The sequence below is a fragment of the Alosa sapidissima genome, chromosome 1 (assembly GCF_018492685.1).
Source record: "Alosa sapidissima isolate fAloSap1 chromosome 1, fAloSap1.pri, whole genome shotgun sequence".
NCBI classification, from domain to species: domain Eukaryota; kingdom Metazoa; phylum Chordata; class Actinopteri; order Clupeiformes; family Clupeidae; genus Alosa; species Alosa sapidissima.
In genome coordinates, this window is record NC_055957.1 from 45,102,817 (window position 1) to 45,120,485 (window position 17,669).

The 17,669-nt window shown below is 45.4% G+C and overlaps 1 protein-coding gene across 4 annotated transcripts in view; it reads right to left on the reverse strand.

The window, feature by feature from the left end:
• Positions 1-17,669, reverse strand: part of LOC121720857 — a 101,724-nt gene that overhangs the window by 52,443 nt on the left and 31,612 nt on the right. For all 4 annotated transcript variants that reach the window (XM_042107334.1, XM_042107332.1, XM_042107336.1 and 1 more), the window contains one exon: positions 8,673-10,627. In XM_042107334.1, coding sequence (XP_041963268.1) covers positions 8,673-10,334 — 1,662 coding nt within the window. In that variant the 5' untranslated portion in view covers positions 10,335-10,627. The remainder of the gene's footprint in view (positions 1-8,672; positions 10,628-17,669) is intronic.

A 17,669-nucleotide genomic window follows, 5' to 3' on the forward strand; every position in this document is an offset into this window, starting at 1 on the left:
TCATAAGAACTGTGAGCTGTGCGCATCTGGTCAATGTTCTATTGATGGCTACAAATGTCAACCTATAACATGGGGACCTCGCGGTGGGCTTTAGTGGAGAATTAAGACGGCCGCTGGCAAGCAGAGAGTCGGAGACTAACTGTCATGGCAGCGTGAAAGGCCAGGGAGTTCTGCGCACTCCGCTTTATTAAATCATAATCTCAGTAATAAGGAGCAGCAAACATGGTGCCCCCCCAATTGATCTTCAGCAGTGCGACACTGGAGGCCCTCGCCGGGCCACAGGATGGAGATTAAACATTCATAAGAGCATTAAGATATAAGAGCATTAGGTATATCCACACATATACACATCTCTCTTGAGCTTTCTCGCAAACATGCACTAATACACCAGCACACACACACACACACACACACACACACACACACACACACACACACTCAGAATTACAAAACAGATACATATAGTGTAGGGTGTATAGGGAGACATTTTAGCCATGAATGTCAGCAATAAGGTAATGTGTGTAGGGAGAGCCCAGCAGGAAATGTTGGCAAACCCTGGTGTTTTACACACAAGCAGTTAGTACACAGAGCCCTACACACAAACATACTGTACACACACACACATACACACACACACACACACACACACACACACACACACATGCACATGCACGTATCCACAAACACCCACATCCACATCCACACCCACACTCTCGCTCTCCTTCAAACACACACACACACACACGCACGCGCACACCTGCTTAACAGGCAGATTGACGCTAATGAGTTACAGCGCATCCATCTGTAAGCCTGGATGTTGACCTGAGGCACTGCAGGCGTCCAGCCTTTGTTTCACTAACACCCTTCAACATAACAAGGGCCTTTTAATAAGCCCCACCGCAGCAGCAACAGCAGCAGCCCAGCCCAACAACAGCGTCCAGCATCACAAAGCCTCGCTACACTGAGCTGCTCCAGCCCGAGTGGGCCCGGATCCTCGGCCACCTCAGGGATTTCCTTTAAATCTCCGTGAGGGCAGGAAGTTGAAGTTAGCAAGACATTCCCCCACTGAGACAGGTGGCGTCGTGTTTTTTTTTTTTTTCTCATTCTTTTTTTTTTTAATCTCACAGCGGCGTAGGAGCGCCTAAGGCTAACACTGAGGATTCTCCTCGCTATTCATTTACCTTAGATATTAGCTGGCCCTTATATAGCGCTAGCCTTCAGCACAGCTGGAGACTAACTGAAGTGGCGCTGGCTAAGTATCTGCACAGCAGCGCTGCCAGTGTAATAAGCTTCCTCATCATGTTCCCTATTCAGATGCATGGCCATGTGCTTCGACTGCGAGGCTGGAGGAGATGTACATTTTTCAGTGTTACCGTTACAAATCTTTCATTCGCACTTGATCAAATATTTATACATTAATATACATCATATGTACTTTTTTTGCAAGCCTCTGCTGGGTCAGATAAAAAGAATAGCTGGCTGTCTGGCAGACAGATCCACTATTTAAAATTCAATGTAAATCTGCTTCCCTGTAAAAACGGACTAAGAATTGCAATTGTGCAAAACAAAAAAACACTTGCGGCTTGGTTAATGCAGCAAACTTTAACAGCGTCATCATCTTGTCATTTTTTCTTTGCTTTCCTTTGAAAGCAGGTGATTGTCAGACAATCTCGCATATGAGGCTTTCAGAATCAGGGATGATAAACAGGAACTAGAGGAGGAGGAGGGGGAGGAAATGATGGGGGCTCCCCCGATTGTTTTTGTTCCTCCTCTGTACTTGATTGTCTGATGAAAGGAGTTGTTTGAGGTGCCCGTCGCTGCCGCAAAAAAAACACGGCGCGGCACCAAGGAATACGTGTCTGATTATGAAGCTGATTGAAACATTCTTCTCGGGGGCCTGCAGCGGCCCCGTGCCCCCAAGGCCCCCAAATTGACAGAGATTGACAGCAAAATGACGGCCTAATCGTAGTAATGCGGTTAAAATGAGGGGTGTGATGGGAATTAAATCAACTCTGTTCTCAGGGAGCTGCCTGTCTGTTTGCCTTCGCTAAGTGAAGGGAGGAACGCCGCTGGCTTCTGCTCTGCAGAGGGGTCACCTCCCAGGAGAGATGTTTCATGTAGTCCTCGGTGTGTGTGCCTGGTGTGTGCATTTGTTTGGGTTGCGAGTTTTTTGTGTCTTGGGAGGAAAGATTGATTAATACCTGTCGGGGAGTGATTAGCGAAAGCCAGTTTTTCAATTGTGTGGTGTACAAAAATCAATGGCAGTTAAAAAGTTGATGACATTTGAAAGACCCTAATGAATTCTCTGACCTGGTGTTGGGGTTAATGAGCTTTTGAACCAACAGTTCAGACAGCAGAGCTAATCCACAAAACAAGATGTGAAGAGTCATCAAAATAAAGGTGCTGAGTCAAATCTAAAAATCCCACCCTAAACCTACCCCCACTGGGAACCCTGGCCTAAACCTCAACAAATATGGATTTAAAATCAGGAAAATTAATTCAGTGTAGACAATAGCATAAGAATCCTGACCTGTGAGAACATTACCTAAAATGAACCCGAACTTTCAGTCACTTCCTCAATCCTTACACTCCCCAACCACTGCTCCTACTGTACCTCTTAGAAATAGTCATTTCAATCTACTGACAGTTGAAAGACAGGGTAATTACAGTTTTTTTCAACTGCTTACACACTAAATCTTTGCTTGTCACATAATTTTCTAAACTTGTCTTTCAAACACCATAACCCCACACCAAATCCGCAAAACCATACAGTAATTCTCAGTGTTCAAGTCAGTTTTCAATTTCCTAAAACACATTTTGCAAAACACCACACACAAATCAAACAGGAAGTAATTTGTTTTAATTTCAACAAAACCTATCAAAATGCCACACTTAGACACTTAGAATAGATATACACTCTATAGGTATAGAGCCTTTCAATCTGTTCCTAGAGGATTCCCGGTTGAAATGTTTAGAACCAATTTCAGATACTTTGAAAATGAATTGGACTTCAGCATAATGTTCTACAAATGTCGACTTTTTCTGTGCCTCCTAGCCTGGGTGCCAGCCGAACTTAGTCCCGCCCACAACATTTGAGGTCGGGAAGTTCGGTCTGGCATTGCTCCGTTGTTAAGCAACTATGCTCGCCCCAAATCTGGCGGACCAATCAAATCGGGCTTTACGATGATGGACAGGTGAGCAACAGCGCGTCGTCTATCACGTCTTCTGAGCATGCTTAGGTTGATTATGTTTGCAACAAAAACGCTGTGGCTTAGACCCCGAAGCCGCCGCCATGCGCCGCCTTTTGCGCTATTTAGAGTTTCAGCCGCCGCCAGCCAATAATTTTGTAAGCCAAATTAAGCCGCCATCTGATAAACTTTGGCTGAGCCAGCTAGAATTATTTGCATCAAATAATAATTCTTACATATACGAAAAATAAACGATAAGCGACATCTATTTCCCACAGAGCACAGTCTTGTTCTCGTTGCTGCGATACACAGGACTCATAGTGAATTGACTAAAAAATTGCACGTTTCCGTACAGAAGAAGCAATCAGAGAATACCTTTTTTTTTGTCTCACGCTAATCTTAAATGGCATAAAGAAGCAAACAAGGTCATTTTGATCTCACTTCACACATAATCCTAATTCCTACGTAGGCCTATACTCAAACTTTTGTTAGATCTTCAGGGCCCGGTTGCACAAACACCTGAACCAAATGATTGATGATATGAAACAAATACTCTGGAATGGAGGGATTTACAGCATTGAACGCGATATTACTGCAGTAACATTCCACCGTTTCCAGAGATTGCTGCGTTGCTAGCTCACGACACAGGCGTCAGTGTACATTGAAGAAAAATGCGCAGTTGTCCAACCAGGGCCGGTTCTCCCTATACGCACACTACGCAAGTTGCGTAGGGCCCCGCAAGTTAATGAAGGCCCCCTCCCCCGTCTTCCCTTGAGTCAAGCTAGTGACAGACAAGTTAGTAGGCCCTATACAGTTATAGCGACAGTGCCTCATACATTAAGAAGATGAACATGAAACCGAATTACCATTCAGGGCTAGCTTGGTTAACGTCAGACCTCATCTCATTGAGATGGGGTCTGGGAACTAGACATTCCTTTTCTCGTATTTGAAACGTGGTTTACGAATGCCCAGAGCTGTTTATTGGGCACTACGAATGTCTATCAAATGCGTCTGTACGTAGCTCATAATGGCTTCGGTGTGTCGTCATCGTCTTGCTGCCCTCCCTCCGTTCTGTGATTGATTCCTTGGTTGAGGTGAAAACGAAGTACATAGAATCCAGGCTGCCTAGCAGCGTGAATAAAATTGCGTGCGTAAGGCAGCATGGGAAAACCCAGGCTAATTCAGGGCATGAAAAACGGAAGAAACGTCACAAGAATGAACAGCGGGAACAGCAGTCGGGTAAACTTGCGTTTGTTCCATGGTTTGATGTCAACATGCATCTCTCCAGCGTGTGTTGCTGGCATAGGTTGCTGGCCTAGCCTAGGCCTACCTAACAGGGAAGTGAATCCCCTGATCTGTCTGCGGTTTACTTGCCAGCCTTTCCCAGTCACAGTACTCCGCAAGTTGTGAAATATAATTGCAAATTCCGTTTTTTTGAATGCGGGCAACTGGCTACATTTTTTTTAAAAATGGCTGCATATTTAAATGTGTTCATAATAACGTGCAGCTCGGGATGAAACTAGCAGTTTTTCAGCAGATATGTACAGCAAGCATCAAAAGCAAACAGCCCAGACACTCAAACTGGGCATTTATTGCTGTGTGAAGGTGATTCACACACAATTATGTTTCTTTCTCCTAGTCCTTTATAGGGAAAAACACTATATTTGGTAACTTCCATAGACATCCAAAATGAGATGGGATGATTGTATTGGGAGCACTGAGGTGTCAGATGATACTGTAAAAAAAAGGTTACATTTTGGCGCTCAGAGTTCAGGTAGGAGAGCCCCTAAGGAGGATTTTGCTTAGGGCCCCATGGAGGTCTGAACCGGCACTGTGTCCAACATAATAATATAACAATGTGTGCTTATATTAACTATATTGAATAGCGAATTACATGTCATAAGCATAATGTTACTCTGTGAAGTTGCAATCTAGGCCTATTCTTAGACAGCAGCAGGGACATTATTACTTGAAATTGTTTGCCTACAGATAACAAAATTAATACTGTAGGCTACATAACTTGTGAAAGTAAAATCATGTTTATGTTTTATTATTATTACATTGTATTGCATTTTGTAGAAATATATAAGCTATGCACTGCTTGGAAATATTGAGATATAGTAAATCAATATAACAGACATCTGTACATGAAGAGGCAGCTTCAGCCATTAGTAGCCATGAAAAGTTTGGTTAGGTTTTGGCTGAGCCGGCTAGCCAGCCAATAACTTCATCAGCCAGCCATTATTCTCAAAACAAATGGCTTCGGGGTCTACTGTGGCTAGAAGGAGACAGATGGCTTCTAAGACCCCATATGGAAAATGCATATTATTTCAATGAGGTTTTATCACTGAAAACAATTATTTCTAAACACTTTGGCCAAAGTTGAGACGTAGGAAAATTCATGGTTTCACTTTCATCAATGGAAAACAGCGTGTTGCATTGTGACATGTTGTTCCCTCGTTCGTTTGAAATCTCTGATTGACCACCTGTTCGAAGGATTTGCAACAGCCTTTCCCAGCTGTTTACAACCCGTTTGGGTAACGCCTTAGAATAACATGTGCTTATTAGGTATTAACAGTGCATAATAAGCAGTTAACAATTCATTACTAACAGTTAGTTAACTGTTGTTATCCTTTAATTACATTAACTACTGTAACTGTTAAGATGCAGCTTGTAAGTGTTAATAAGCAGCCTTTTAAGTTACTTACAAGCATATTTGTTAACAGTTGTAAGTGTTAACAAGCAGCTTGTTAATGCTTGTTAATGGTGTTAATGGCTTATAAGTATAAGTATATATACTCTTTTGATCCCGTGAGGGAAATTTGGTCTCTGCATTTATCCCAATCCGTGAATTAGTGAAACACACTAATCCTGGCGCAGTGAGCTGCCTGCAACAACAGCGGTGCTCGGGGAGCAGTGAGGGCTTAGGTGCCTTGCTCAAGGGCACTTCAGCCGTGCCTACTGGTCAGGGTTCGAACCGGCAACCCATGCTAACCAGTAGGCCACAGCTAATAATATATATTACACACCATTAGCAAGCATTAACAAGCTGCTTGTTAACACTTACAACTGTTAACAAATATACTTGTAAGTAACTGCTTATTAACACTTACAAGCTGCATGTTAACAGTAAGTTAATGTTATTAAAGGATAACAACAATTAACTAACTGTTAGTAATGAATTGTTAACTGCTTATAATGCACTGTTAATACCTAATAAGCACATGTTATTCTAAAACGTTACCCATGTTGGTAGCATATCAGTGTTCTACAGAATTATTTTTAAAAACAGAGGGGATATAGCCTATCAGTTTTTTCCTAATAGCCTACCCTACTACGTATCTCTTAGATTTCACTAATGAGTGTTTATAGATATTGACGGCACAATAACTTTCACAAAAGATCAGAAAACAATGTTAAGGCATTTGTGGAGAAGAAAGATGGTTTGTGTGTTCTTCCTACATATCATGGTAAGTTATTTTGTTGCTCTAATTGGTTAGGTCTATCCAATTGAGTGCAGAAGCATTCCCCCCCTGTATCGGTTGAAACACGCCCCATAATTACGTCACAATGGAGCAGTATCAGACTCATACCGTAAAACTTAAAAAAATAGCCGAGTCCCAAAGAGATGCCTGTCTCTTTTAAACGCCTGGCGTGGCTACAGGTTTGGGTTAAAGGCCGGTCTCCAGTAGAGGCCTGGTCTGTTTTTTAGTTTCGGGTTGTATTTAATCTTCTAAAATCCGTCAGATCGTCTGTTTAAAGGCACACCAATTCACACCAATGATTTGCAATGACACGAAACCGTTACAGAAAGGATGTTACAGCGGTGTGAATTAGATGTTGCACGTCGTTGCAAGCCGTTGCAAAGCATTTACCGTGTCTGGTCATAGTTGCAAGGTTTTAGAATGTTGCATCAAGTTGCTGGTTAATATTAGAATGTTGATTAATTAAATGAATTAGAATGTTGCAGCTCATCTCGTCGCGAATCTTGGGTGTGATTTGGGCTTAAGTATGGTGCAGACTGCGCACGTTATGATTAGATGGCATTAAAAGACTGCGGTGGGGAAAAGCTAGAGTTCCAAATTGTATAACTTTTTTTCAATATAAACTATGCCTATATGTCCGACGTCGTCATCGTTCAATTCATCAAGGGTTCGCGAACGTTAGTCTTTATTCTAAATGTAGCCTAGGCCTACTGTTATGGCGATAAAGAGAAAGAAGTCAGAAAAGGAATTTACCTTAGACTAGGCTATATCAGAGCCCGTCTACGGACATTCTCTGGCTATATAGTGAAATAGGTTGATGATGAGTCGGAGTGGCAAATGCTGCGCATAGGCCTAGTTGCAGTGGAATGTGGCTGCCCTGGGCATTATAAAACTACTCACTCTTAGACCTACTCGGACATCCATGATTATTTTGTTATTCAGCACCCCTGGTCAAAAATATGTTCCCGCGCGCCTGGAAATAGGCTATTGAAATGCAGACTGTTGTCAAATTTGGCAAATACAATACGGGAGAAACTATATGGTTCATGCTCTCTCATGCTGTTTCATTCGTGCCAAAAAGGAGGGAGAATGAAACATTAAGGACGTTCCACTTTTGCATAAATAATTCCTGAACGGTTTTGGTCAGGGCTGATAATGCAACTGTATTTGACAAAGGACCGATATAGGCTATTTGCTAGTGACAAAATATGAGCTTTCAGTGTGATATGATCTCTTTGTAAATCATTTTTGTCATCAGATAGCCTAGTCATATAGGTAGACATTCAGTGTGTTTGAAATAATTAATTCGATAATATTTTCCATCTTTGCAGAGGAAAGTTTTGTGTAAAGGGAATTAAAGGCCTGTCTCATATAGACGCCTGTCTCTAATACTAGCCGATGCAGTTTGGCATTTTGCCCGGGCTATTATTTGGAGTTTTACGGTATTCTGACTAGAATTGAGTATTGCTACGTCAGGCTAGTGCCTCCGGAAATGCCTTAGGAACGCACATGAAGAAATATATTTTCTTTGGAAAAGAAACACAAAGTAAAACAAAGTAAATTGATAGTAGTCAGTAATTTCTGTCTTTGGAAAAATCAGCTTTGTGATATAAACTCCATGTACATCTGGTGGTTATTGTAGGCCTATTTTTGTTTCATTTTTTCTTGTTGGCTGTAAAATACTGTATTCTCAACACCAAATTATTTGGGAAAGTCAGTATTTTGGTTTCAATATTGCTTGCATGCTTACTGTGTATTTCAACTTCTCTGTAGATGACTTTCACTCTTGCATGGAAATATACATATAAAGCTCATGAAAGACAGACAAGCAACAGTGTGTACACAATGTATCCAAAATGTCATTATGACAAAAGTGTTTATAATATGAGGCAAATGTTTGCTTTGGAGATGTGTTTAAGACGTTTTGAATAGACACAGAGTTTTGAAAATGTATGTAAACAGCACAAAAACTGTTATAGAAATAGGAGGTTTGCCTTACCCGTCCGATGAGCACAGGTTCTGGGCCAGTGTACTCCTCGATCACAAAGAACTGGTTCCAGATCCAGCTTCGCCTGCTGCGAGAACGTTTCCCGCCGCCTTCGTTGTGGCCTCTGCCCTCATTACCGGCATCATCATCGTCATCATCATCATTGTTGTCCTCATCGACCTTCTCCGCCTCTTCAAACATCAGTCCGTGACCCATCCTGCCGCCGCCACCAGTGCCTGTCTTCCCTGCCGCCCACTCGGTCTCGGGCCGCAGCTTGAGGACGTGGCTGCTGTTGGGCCGCTCGGCCACGGCCCACACGGGGTCCTGGGTCACGCTGGACTCCAGCTCCGGAGGCTGGATGCTCTCCTCCAGTGCCTCGTTTTTGTTCGCGTACTCCTTGACCTCCCTCTCCTCGTCCACCTCGTCCTCCACGGGGGCACCTCCCCTCTCTCTCTTGCCTCCCCCGCTCACGCTCCGCACTCCCCACGGGTCCAGGGTGTAGACGGAGGGAGAAGCGCCGTCAGAGCGCTGGGGCGAGTTGGACGTCCCGCTGCGGAGCATGGCCTGGGTGTCACTGTAGCCAAAGGACGCGTCCCTCTCGGTGTTCAGGACCTCCGCCTGAGGGGTGGACGCCAGGTGCGCGCTGAGCCGCTTGCCGCCAACGACGCCACTGCTGCTGCTGCTCCAGGTTTCCGTGACGAGCTGACCTTTTGGTGAGGCCCGCTCGCTGGGCCGGCCAATGACAGAGTCCGAGGAGGAGAACTCGCTGACTGGCTTCCAGAGGCTGTGCGCGGCCTGCTCGGTGTTGAGGTTGACGTGGGACGTCGCGCTCATGTGCAGCTCCTCTGTTTGATTGTCCGGGATGCCATAGAGATCCGAGGCCACCGCCCGGTCCTGCCGCTTCACCTTCGAGGCCGTCGGCAGGCTATGGTCCACATCAATCAGATCCCTCTTCCTGCTGCGACTGGCCTTGCCCTGGAAATTCAATCCCACCATGCTCTGCAGCTGGGAGTTCACGATCCGCACCAGGTTCTCCTTGGAGATCAGCTTTAGCACGCCATAGCTGCCGGTCAGGTTGAGTTTCCTGGGCGACTCCAGCGAGAGGCCCTTGGGGGTCTGGCCAGGATGGACAGCAGACCCCGCTCTGGCACCGGACCTGGCCAGGGACTTGGTTCGGGTTCTGTTTGGGTGGAGGCCAAAGTCTATCTTGTGATGAATGGGCAGACCTTTATCAGTTCTCCCAGGTTTAGGGAGGGAACTGTCAGCGCCCCTGGTGCCATTCCTGCTCTTCCTCGGTTCCAGAGCCGCCTCGTTGCTGCCAGACAGTCCGTGCACTGCAGAGTCCAATCCGTCTAGTTTTACCCCAAAACTCTGGCCATCCTCACGTTTTGTGAGTAGGGGGTGAGTGGCGTGGTTCTGCGAGAGCTTCTTTATGACCGAAAGGTCGCTGCGCTCGGCCTGGTCGCGGGCAAGCAAGTCCTTGAGATTTCTCGTTGCCAAGCCGACTTTTTCAGGGCTTTCTTCCCATTGGTCAGCCAGAACCTTGCCCTCGGGTTTAAGTGAACGCTGCCCGCTCAGTCCTCTCCTCCGGACCACCTTGACCGCAGACCCCGCCCTGCCAAACTCCTCCCACAAGAAAAGGGAGACCAATAAGAGCAACTTCCTGCTTATCATACTTCCTGGTTCCAGGGTCCAAAATTCTAGTGCGAGTGACGGACACCGAGAGGAAACCCTTGGATTCCAATTGTCTTCATTCTCTCTTTCCCCCACTCTCTCCCTTTTTTTCCTCTTTTCTGGTCACTCCTTTCTTTCGTTTCTATTTCCTGCCCTTCAAAGAGAGCTGTAGGGCAGGTGCCAGTCACTCCTCCTTATTTAATATCCCCCTCTATCTACCCAAGCCTGTCCTTCTTCTTCTGCTCCTCTCATGCAGAATGTCTCATTCAGTTTCCCATGGAGGCTTGAACACCCTGAGAGAAAAGATAAAGATAATTAAGTTAAAACTTTAATCATTGCAGCATGTTAATTAAAAGTGGAGCGTCACAGCAAGGTAACAGAACACACAAGACACGCTGAGAGACAGATCCATTAACTTGAGCAAAATCACTGTATAGGAACACAATTATTATGAGAATTATTGGACTCCATGCTTCTTGCACTCACACGTACAGTATTTGTTGCAGAATGATTTTTTTGCTTTTCTGGCCTGTCACTCAACAAAGTAATCTATTACCTTGTAAAAAAACACTATGGACTTTGGTTGCATATCTTGTAAGCTCCGAGACCCTTCAGTGCAAATCAGCACTGCGCCGAGTGTTGTTTCCTGTCACCAGAGAGCTTACACAGCATAATGAGTCATGTGTTACACGCCGCTCGGCGAGCCTTAGCACTAGCTCACCATATTGTCTCCATCATGTCTGTGTGGTCTGTAGGAGCAGAGCAGTGGACGGCTGCACTGTGTGTCTGTCAGCGGTGCTGTTGTGACAATGCCGCCGCATGCGCCAGATGACCTCTTTTGTTATACACTAGGCTGCATGCAGAGCAGTCATCTCCATGCTATCTAATTAACCAATACTAAAGAGATTAAATAAATATATGCCTTTAATTTTGCAGTGTTTGCTGTGGTGTAGTGCGGCATCTTTACGGTACGTTTAGCAAGCTGGCCTGGCTCTGATTTTTGCTGTCGTGATGATAACAGCACGAGCGGTACTACTGCTGCCATTGCTGCAGTTGGTGCCGAAGGGTACTTTTTTAAACGGCCCCGAAGAGAGAGAGGCAAGCTTCTGTGCGTACGAACGGCTCCGCTCGATTCACGTTTTTTATTAAAGAACATGCTTTAGTGCGTGTCGTGTGCAGTGTGCCGCCCCGGGTGTCGTGTCGCATGTGTTTGAGGCCTGGGCGCGCGCACGTGAGGTCTGGCGTCGCGTCGCTGAGGGATGGCGCTGGCACAGGGAGACCCTGTCAGTGCTGCGCACTGGTGCGTGACGGAGGCCTGAATGTTCCCTATGGAGCTCCCCACTCCCGCACACCCCGCTCTGTGATTACTCCTCCTCCACTCTCTCTCTCTCTCTCTCTCTATAAACTTCTCTATCACTCGTTCTCACGCTTACTGCTTTTCTTCATTTCTCTTTACCACTCTTTCTCTTTCAAACACTTTCTTGCTCTATTTCTCTCTCTATCACTCACTCGCTCTCTCACTTTCTCTTTCTCTCTCTCTCTCTCTCTCTCTCTCTCTCTCTCGCTGTCTCTTTCTCTCTCCCTAGCTCCATCCATTCCTCTTCTCTATTGCTTTCATTTTATTTTTCCACCTCGTCCTCAAACACAAACTAAAAGCTCTCCTCTTCCTTTCCCCCGTCCTTTTTGTGCTCTCTCCTTCATCACCTCTCCCACACACCAACTGTCTGCCTGTTTTTCTCCTTTCATCCAACCTTCTCTCTCTCTGAACTGTTGTAATATGCTGTCTTCTTCTCCACCCCCCCCCCCCACCCCCCCACAGACACACACACACACACACACATTTACTCTTTCTGTGTCAATCAAGGTGCCTTCTTAACTCCGCTCGCCCTCTGTGCTCTGTCTCGCTTCAATCAATCAGGCAATCTCCTTAGACGGCCCAGTGACACCGGGATTGACAGGGGTCTTGGATCGGTATTGACGGCGGAGCAAACTTGGGACTCTGTGTTTGTATCAGAGGTCAAGCCACAATACAGACAGTCGTAAACAACACAATATGGAATGTGTCAGTGTATTGTTCTGAGAAACTTTCCACTGACCACACACACTACAAACACACACATACACACACACACACACACACACACACACACACACACACACACACACACACACACGCACAGTATGTCCTCACTCAAATAATTGCTCAACCACAAATGTGCGGCTGACTGACTGCAGCTGGACAGTTAGTGCAGAAGAGATCAAAATCCCACAAAAGAATAAAGTGCCTATGTTTAGCATTACTGCATGGCTGAATTAAAGTCAATTAGCAAAAACATTCATGAGCTGAAATCAATTAGCAGCAACGGCCATGGGCCCACACATTTAATTTGCGGTTACCATATTGGCAGTTCCTGGTAGTCCTCCATACCAAAGCTGTCAGGATGTCCAGGTGTCAGGGGGGTGGCTGGGGGGATTGACTACTGCCACATACATGTGGCTTTAAAAAAACAGAGGATTCTCAGAGATTCAACACATCTACAATGTCACAACTGAGTAGTGAGAGCAGTTAAGCTCTGCACTCCTCAGTTGAAGTTTGTGCATGTGACAGTCTGGCACACAATGCAACACACACACACACACACACACACACACACACACACACACACACACACACACACACATACATATACACACACACGCACATACACACACACACACACCTTTAAGAGGCTCCAGAAAGAGTCTGTAAGGTGTAAGGGTTAACCCTGAGCCGATGAGAGCTGCGGCCAAGCAGAGCAAATAAGGTGTGTATTAGAGGGCTTTTGGAGCGAAGATGCTGGAGAATCCCCCTGCTTCTCTTTTTAAAGACCATGCTCACAGATTTTCGCAACATCCATCTCCAGAATATACCCTGTGGATCGGGCAAGTCTCTCTCGCTGAACTGATTAATTGGGGCCATAAATATCTTAATTAATTTTTCCCTTCCCTGAGCCCTGAACTTAAATGATCTTGTGGTTCGTTAGTATTATGGGGAGATCTTTGCCATCGATTGCAAAGCCACTGTGATGCAGCGAAGGCTGCCACCAACTTAACGAGACAGAAAATTTTAATTACAGATCACACTGTCTATCTTTCGCAGCTAAAACAAACTCTAGCTTACACACAAACACACACATACACACCTGCTCCCAGACCAACATCCTGCCGTGGAATTAGGACAAACAAAACACACATGCTGCTGCAGATGCATACAGATCATGACCTGAATGCAGAGTGTGTGTGCTCTCCCAAACACACTTCCTGTTTCAATCAAAATAAGAAATGATAATAATTTATATGCATGCTCAGGAACACCCCCTGTACACAAACACACGATAACAAGCCCACATGCATACACACACACACACACACACACATAAACGAAAACACACACACACACACACAAACACATAGATCAAAACAACTTTTCTGTTTTTTTCTTTCACCTCTTCTACTGCAATGCTCAAGGGACTGACTCTTGGACCAGTACAGGTAGAAAGATAAGAAAGCAAAGTAACCCCCCCCCCCTCTCTCTCTCTCTCTCTCACTCTCTCACTCACACACACACATAGATGTAAAAAAGGGGTCCAAATATGCAAGCAGTACAGGAGTACAAAGTGAGGGGATGAAAAGCTAACTCTACCCCTGTGAGGATGAGCCTGCTGGATTGATATTGGGCTTACTGCGAGGCCACTCTCCACCCTCACATGCTTTACACTTCCAGTGCCAAGAGACGTAGACTCAGAGAAGTGGAGTCAGTGGTACGAAATAGCATCCAATGCACCGTCAGCCCAACCAGTCCACAAATACAGCTAAATGATTATCTTCCCTCACTATGCTAAACAGTTTGGCCTGCAGGTGAAAAGCAACGTTACCAACTTCTGATCAACATGCCAAAGCATGTGGTGCCTCTGCCAGCATTGTCGGGGTACTTGCAGAGGCACCAGGGTTTTTTCAGGACGCCATGGAAAAACAAACAAACAAACAAACAAACAGACCGAGAGGGCTGGGGGGGGGGGGAATGACAATAAATGTGAAGAGAAAGATGGAACGTAATCCCCATGAATTCCTCGTTTCGATAAGTGCCGAGGATAAGTCCATTTCGGGTAACTCCCATCTAGGGGCTTAAAATAAAAGGATCTTTAAAAAGAGAAAAAAAAAAACAAGACAAAGATGGAGGGTTTAAAACATAGAAGGTCTTGACCTGGTCACAATGAGCCTTGGTAGAAAATATAAGCCAAAAGGAAAGGAAATTAAAAATACAAACACACAGACACACAGACACACACACACACACACACACACACACTGGGAAACTAGATGATGCAAGATGAGAGAGAGAGGGGGGTAAAAGAGGGAAAATAAAAATCTCAGTGATCGCAGTTGCAAACACCCCACAGCAAACAATACATCTGATCTCTCTCTCTCACTTTCTCTTTCTGTCTCTCGCTCTCTCTCTGAAAAAAATGAGGAAAAACCCAAAATATGACTAATCTGATTATTACAAATGTAGTATAGCCCTAGTCCTGGGAGCATGTCTGCCCTGCCCTGCCCTGGTTGTGACCCGTGTGGAGAGTAGTGAGGTTTATTAGACACTCGTCATTGGTATTCACATCCACTCCAGATACTTTAATAATTCATAAATCAGTCCAACAGACTATGAGATTACTCTCAGAGGAAAGCAATGATCTCTGTCGCTCAGAGATAAAATAGTTTTTTGGTGATGTGCCCGGGGGGGTGGGGGGAGTGTGGGTGGAGGGGTGTCACACAACGCAGAGATGATGATAATAAACTTGGACAAAGCAAGATGCACCAGTAAATACAATCTCAAGGGGCTGCGCTTTTCCCTTGGCTCGTGGCCTTCGCCGGCATTGATATATAGGAACCTGAATACTCGCACCACAAACACAATGGGCATTTTAAAAGCCAACAATAAATAAAGCTTGTAGTCTGCCCCGCTGCTATGCAAGTACATTCCAGGACCTTTTCTGTGAGCGGCATTCAGCCTGCCGAGGACTCGACTAGTGAAGCTCGGAGGAGACATTTGCAGAAATTACACCTGATGTCCGTCAAACTCAGCACTCACCTTCTGGCTCACTGCTTCTTCACATAACAATACGACATCTTATCCTTTCGGATTGCACCCTGTCTGGCATTTTGCAGCCTTTTGAGGGAAAAAAAACACTGTAGCCTACCCAGAAAGCACAGTCTGGTATCTTACACAAGAGGTCATCAGGCTTGTGGTTTGAGTGAGTGTGATGCAAGAGGCCTGATCCTCAAGCATATCCTAGTGCACATTTGTATTTGGTAGATGCTGATATTCACATTTTTCATCCATATACAGAGATGAGCACACATGCACCAGGGCACACATTCATACACCCAAACACACACGCACAGGCGCACACAATCACAACACACACACACACACACACGCATCAACTTTATCTTTTCTTTATGGCAACAACATTGCATCACCAGATTAATTGGCATTCTGCTCATCAGAGAGAAAGGCTGGAATACTTGCTTGACTGGGTTTCCCCCGCTTTTTTTAATTTAAATGGAAAACTGTCAGAAAGGACCTCTGCCTCCCTGCCGCATACCTTTCAAGGGCATTCCTGCAGAGTCACAGCTCGGTTGGACAAGGAAAGGATATTTTCAAGATGAATAAATCCGAAATGCACAAGGTTGGCCAGAGGAATTGTAATGTCTGTGGCTCTAAAAGCTGATTAAGAAGAAGAACAAGGAAAAGAGAAGAGAAGGCGGGAGAAGAGAAGGGGAGAGGAGAGGAGGAGCGCAGAACGACGAGGCACTTTAAGACGGCACGCAAGAGACATGATAATAACCTCTAATAGAAGCTTTCAATCACGAGTCAATTTATAGTTTAACCAAACTCTTTCATTAGAGCACTCCGAGCGGCGGCTCTTAACGCACTTCCAGTGAAAAGAAGTCCCCCTGCCAGCGTGCACATCCCATCCCCTGCAGAACACACCGATCGATGGGCTTCCGCAAGCTATTCTGAACAGATTCGATGTCTCCTCACACGAGCAAACTATTGTCATTCAATACCCGCCACCTGTCCAGTGAAAGCTTTCCCATTTGACTGCCCCCACTTCACTCACACAAGGGTCAGTGTGGCCAGGCAGTAAAGCCGCGGCGAGCTTTGAGTGGGATATCCGCTCGCCGTGTAGATGTCGAGAGAGGCTAGAGGCCGTGGGCAAGCCTGAAAGTGGGGACACTAAAGGGCTCTTCTCGACACTGTGTGAGGCTGGACATTTCTCTTTTTTTCCAGCATCACACATTCAGCTGACACATACCACATCATCATAAAAGGACCTCTGGACTCCCACTCTGTTTACTGCACAGTGCATTTGGCCTGGCAGCCTCCGATACCTTGACAGCTGCACTCAACACTACTGTAGCACACTGTGAGGTCATTCTTAATGTCCAACTGTGAAAAATAAAGACATGAAACAGTTTGATGCTGGGTACTGCAGCATAATGGTGGCCAGCTTGGTGCAACACTGACAGTTTTTATGTAGTGCAGTAAAATCAATGTAGGCAAGTATGTCAGCGGAGTGTTATGGGGTGGTGTGGTGGCGAGGTAGGCACTGTTTTAATCCCCTTCATGGAGTCCTTGGAGGTGCTCCTGCCTCGCCTCTGAGTGCAGGCGGCTCTTCATCTCCGCTTCCCCAACTCTGCCTGAGTCCCCAGACTTACTTCACTGTTGACACTTATATTCATAATGACAGTGACTTTGCCCTGATCTCAAATCCACATTGTTAAGTCTTCTATTTTACCTCTTAAATGGGTCACTTGTGTGACAAAAACACACACACACACACACAGGCCTGAATATCACACTACTGGCAGTTTGGTGCCTTTGTGTTCCAAGGCGTGCTGCGGAACGAACAAGGAACGAGTCCCGAGAAGTGTGTTGTGTGTCTTAGTGTGTTGGCAGATAGACAATTATCATGGCCGTGCTGCTGCTGAGTCGTCTGGAGGCTTTAGCTGGTGTTTGGTTTGAGGTTGTTTATCAAAAGCAGCTTTCCTATGGGCTGTATGGAGAGTGATTGCCAGCATGTTTTGTTTGCGCCCCATATTAGTTTAACTTTATGTTTCATTTCAGGGGAGGCTCCACAAGATTGTGTTGTGCTTACTTGGCTCCATGTTACGCTTTGGGGAAACGGTCCAATTTGCTGTTGTGTGATTGCAATGAATTTCCAAGTAGTTCTTTCTTTTATATATTTATTTCTTTACTGGACTTACTGAGCTGTGTTTAGCTTTCTCTGGAGC